The 4,979-nt window shown below is 55.0% G+C and overlaps 1 protein-coding gene across 1 annotated transcript; it reads left to right on the top strand.

Moving 5' to 3' along the window:
- Nucleotides 1–953: 953 nt before the first annotated feature.
- Nucleotides 954–3,371, top strand: SOWAHB (sosondowah ankyrin repeat domain family member B). The gene is made up of 2 exons (XM_006885338.1): nt 954–1,697; nt 1,767–3,371. The coding sequence occupies exons 1-2, from the start codon at nt 954–956 to the stop codon at nt 3,369–3,371; spliced, it is 2,349 nt and encodes a 782-aa protein (XP_006885400.1).
- Nucleotides 3,372–4,979: the final 1,608 nt, after the last annotated feature.

Raw genomic sequence — 4,979 nt, forward strand, 5'->3', positions numbered from 1 at the left:
TCCTCATAGAGTGAGACAATGACGGAACAGGGCTGAAATCCACACTGGCGTGTAAATTCAAGGTGACTTCTTTAATCAGTAGACAGACCTAGATGTATTTGGATCCCTTGGAACTGGTGTCCCAGGAGTGGCCTCTGGTAATACCTCTTTATCAAGAATGGCAAAGTGAGTTTCTGAGACCTCAGTATGGCCTCAGGGAATCTGAAATGTCTTTCCCTCATAGAATTAGTAATTTTAAAAGGCACCTCGACCGCGTAGAGCGGGTTAATCCGCACCTTCCTGCAGCTGCAGCTCTCAGCCCTAATCTCCGCAGCTCCAGGGGAGGGCAGGGACGGATCCTGTGTCGCTTTCGTTTCCTAGGTGGCGGCGACCCAAAGAGGCGGCCGGCCGATCGCCTACCTGCCTTCCACTCTCTCGGCGGGCGCTGCTGCGCGTCCTGCAGAGCGGCTCGCTGCCCGCTTCCACTTCCTGCCAAGCTCACCTACCCGCGCGGTGCCGGGCTCTGGCCAGCCTGACTCATCTGGGATGGGTGGCAGCGGGTGGAGGGGACCTCAGAGGGCGGAGGGACATGAGGAGGCGGACCGAGCCCTTCCCCCAGAGCCGGAGAGGAGGCGTAGCCAGGGCGCAGGTGAAACCGATTCGGACCTATCCCGGGAACTTTGGCTGCAGAGACTCGCTCCGAGAGGTCCGCGTCGCGCCCAGGCAGCCTGGGAGCCACCCTCTGCCACCCCCTGGCTGCGCGCAAAGACAGAGCTGAGAGTCGCCCCTCGAGGGACCCTCGGCCCTCCTGGCGCGCTTGGGGACTGCTGGCAGCGCCAGGCTCCGTGCCTGATGGAGGCGGGTGGACCTGCCCGGGGCGCAGGTGACACCCGCCCGGCCAGGGTTTCTGCTGGCGGGGGAGGGCGCACAGTAGGTGAGGCGCAGACGGCCGGGAGACCGGGGCCCAGGCAGCTATGGCCCTGGAGCTGAGCCAGGAGGCACTTCTGGATTTTCTGTGCCAAGCAGGGGGCCGAGTGACCAATGCCGCCCTGCTGAGCCACTTCAAGAGCTTCCTCCGAGACCCCGACGCGCCCCCCAGCGAGCACCAGCACCGCCGCGAGCTCTTTAAGCGCTTCGTTAACTCGGTCGCCGCAGTGCGCCAGGACCCCGACGGCACCAAGTGCGTGGTGCTCAAGAGGAGGTACCGGGACCTTTTAGGGGAGGAAGGGCTTCAGCGACCTCGCGACCAGCTGGCGGACACCGCCCCTGCGGGAGGAGCTGCTCCCTGCGCCCCGAGAGGCGCGCGCGGGAGGCATCAGCAGCCCGGCCGGCGGCGCGGCCAGGAGCGAGGGGAGGAGCCGCCAGGGGCTGGCGCACGAGTCTCGGACGCAGGTTGCAATGGACTCCCGGCCACTAGCGCCCAGGAGGCGGGCCCCGGAGGCGGCAGGCGAAGGGTCGTCTCGGGCCAGAGGGCGCCGGGGTCACCGGCTGCAGACGCTGCCGCTGCCGCTGGGAACCAAGCGCGGTGTGCGGCGGCGGGGACGCAGGGCCGCTGCTGCTGGGAATGTCAACAGAACCGCTTGCAGGGGATCCCAGGAGAGCAGCACCTGGACGCGTTCCGGGGTCCCGCCACTGCGGTGGGGAAGGAGGAGGCGCCGGCTCCGCCTGCCCGGGGTGAGCGCGGGGCTCCCGAGCCGAGGCTAGAAGGGGAGCCCCCTGCACGCGCGCCAGAGGCCGCAGAGCCTGCCTCGGAGCCGGCGGAACCGGTACTGAAAGCCGGGCGGGAGCCTGCTGAGCCGGCGCCCGACCCTGCAGCTGCCTTCTCACCTCCTACTACCGTCGAGGCTGCGGACAGCGCGTCTTCTCCACCGGCTCCTCCTTCTCGGCTTTCTCCTCCGGAAGAGCAGTGGGAGCCATGGGCCCTGAGCGCCCTGCTCTCTTCCACTCTTCGAGAGCAGCAGCAGCGGCGCACTCTAGAGTGGGTGGCCAGACACCCCCAGGTGCCCGAGGCTCGGGACCAGGGTCCCACGCGGGCCTGGTCCATACTGCCAGACAATTTCCTCCAGCTGCCGCTGTCGGGAGCCTCTACTGCCTCTCACTCTCTCTTTCCAGTTGTACCCGAAGTGTCCTCAGAATCCGGCCCCCGCGACCCTCCCATGTCAGTCTTTCGCAGCATCCGCTGTCAGTTATCTCTACAGGATCTGGACGACTTTGTGGACCAGGAGAGCCACGACAGTGAGGAGAGCAGTAGCGGGCCCAAAGAGTCCCCTGGGGGCTCTGAAGATGGCCTGCAGGTGGCCCAGAGCTCCCCACTTCGGGAAAGACTCGGGAATCCCGCGGAAGACATTTTTGCATCTCCCAAGGAGGGCAGTCCGGGCAGGAGCCCCCAGAGCCGCAGGAGCAGAGGGAGTGACCACAACGCTCAGCAAGTCCCGGAGGAGACCAATGACCTGGCAGGCCACCCCCAGGAACATTTGCCCTGGCCAGCTTCCAAGTTAAGGCGATCCTTCAGGAGAAGGTCTCGGGCAGACAGGGCCAAATTGTCGTCCTCTGATGAGGAGGCGCTTGATGAAGACTTGCTCAAAAGGAGCAGAGGCCCACCTCGCTCCCGAAGAACCTCCAGGGCAGGGGCAATGCCCAGCCCAAGGACGGACGCTGCCTTCCTATCAAAACCTGCAGAAGGGAAGGGTGTTGTTACTGAGCAGGATCGGGCAAGCAACTCTTGGGCTCCCAGTAGGATGGGGCCTGCAGCTTTGGGTGTGCACAGGCCTGAGCACAAGTCGTCCCTGGTGCCCCTAGATGCCAGGGAGCATGAGTGGATTGTGAAGCTTGCCGGTGGCTCCTGGACGTGCGTGCTGACCTTATTCCGGGAGGACCCCCACCTGGCTTTGTACAGAGACTTCTTGACTGGGTACACTGCCTTGCACTGGATGGCCAAGCATGGTGCCTTCAGGGTCCTACAGCAGCTGGTCTCTGGTGCACAGAAGGCAGGAATAACTCTTGATGTCAACGTGAGGTCCAGTTGTGGTTATACCCCACTGCATCTTGCAGCCATTCATGGCCACCAAGGGGTCATCAGAGTGCTAGTGCAAAGGTTGTCTTCACGAGTAAATGTCCGGGACAACAGTGGCAAGAAGCCATGGCAGTATCTGACCAGCAATACCTCTGGGGAAATATGGCAGCTCCTGGGAACTCCTAGGGGCAAGCCCATCTTCCCTGTCCATCCCTTAGTCCGAAGTTCTTCCCCCACCAGGAAATTCAAGAGCCGGGAAGTATCTAGACATGTTACCCGGAAGACTTCTCTGGCTGCATTACTCAAAAGTCAGCACAGCAAATGGAAATCGGCTAACCAGTATGAAAAATTCTGGGAACGAGAAGGGCATAGTGACTAAGGTGGGCCCCTCTCTCCCACCTGCAGGCATCACACCCTCTAGAGCCAGTCAGCAAGAAAAGTCAGAGGGAACGGGGACACTGCTGAGGAGTTGGTAAAGAGAGAGGTCAGGTGAATTTTATAGACCCCAAGGGTCACTCAAGGCTGAAGGTTCAAGTCCTTGTTATGTACATCGAGTGGGAACAGACTCAGAACTGACCCTCTAATGGGTTTTCAGAGGCAATAAATCACAGGGTAGGAGATTTCACATCTATCTCCAGTAGAGCTGCTAGTGGATTTGAAACTTATGGCTTTGGGTTGGCAGAACAACTCCTTACACCTAAGCCACCAGAGAATGAAATCTAAGCAAGTGGTAGAATTAGGTACCCAAAACCCAGGAGGCATTCTTCCTCTTTCCTTGCGGTAAGCTACATTATTTCCCTATGCATCTATCCCAAGCTTTGACTAGGGAGTAAGCAGATATCTTAGCAGAAGAGAGAAATTGAGAAAACTCACCCTAAATCCTCTTTAGCTGGTAGCTCTCTAGCTTCTTCTTAGTCTCTTTTGAAGACTGAGCCTTGGCTAGAAGTAGTAAGCAGCATATTTAAAATCAGATGGCTCTTTTTGACATTTAAAGCAGTGAAATAAAAAAATATCACTGGAGAGTAGGGTTTGAGTAGAAATTCCTCAACCTTGTCTCCAAGTTTTTGGGTATGACTCATGATGATTAAAAGTGTGAAGTGATTAGTGACTTTTAAAAATCTTTTCCAGTGATTGGAGAAGCAAATGATTGATATTTAAAAAACCCCTCCTGTTGAGTTGATTACAATTCATGGCAACCCTCCATCCAGTTTCTGTGGCTGTTAAGTCTTCCTGGGAATAGGCTGCCTCCTCTTTGTCCCTTGAAGAAACAGGTGGATGGATGGATGGATTCAACTGCTGACCTTTCAGTCAGCAACCCAACACATAACACACTATACCACCAGGGCTCATAATTGATGGCTGAGATAGTTTTCTTGTATCAACTCAAAGGTGAACATACCAGACATAAATAAACTCATGGTTCCTATGCATAGTGACAGAAAGCATTTTTAATAGAAAAGCCCCATGTAACAAAAACCCAGGATGATGATTAATTAGTTTTCAATAGGTTTGAATGACCAACCTTCATACTTATAAAAGAGATTGTTTCAGTCTGGGGAAGCAATAAGGATTAAGAGGAGAATGACTCCCCACTAGGAATTTTTCAAGCTGCTACATACCATTTTATTTGCACTAAACTTGTTGCCAATTAAGATTAAATATTAAATTATTAGCCCTGAAGGACTGTGTATATAACAAAATGCTTATGAATGGACCAGTTGATGTGGGTCAGTGAAATGATAGATAGAATGACTATTTTATAAACTACACTAGAATATGTCAGGATTTCAGAATGAAAATTTTAAGAAGGCTGGTAAAATGAAAAACATTACTTTGTGGAAATATTTGCATGTATTTTGGTAATGATGTTGTATTTTGAAAGTACTTTTTTTCTTGTTATGTTTCTCCATTAAAATATCAACAAATCTTTATAATTTATCTTACATATTCTAACTACTGCTACTTTTCTTTCAGAAATTCTTTGTGT

Source organism: Elephantulus edwardii, unplaced genomic scaffold (genome assembly GCF_000299155.1).
Source record: "Elephantulus edwardii isolate Elephantulus edwardi_28Jun2011 unplaced genomic scaffold, EleEdw1.0 scaffold00042, whole genome shotgun sequence".
In the NCBI taxonomy this organism is placed as follows: Eukaryota; Metazoa; Chordata; class Mammalia; order Macroscelidea; family Macroscelididae; genus Elephantulus; species Elephantulus edwardii.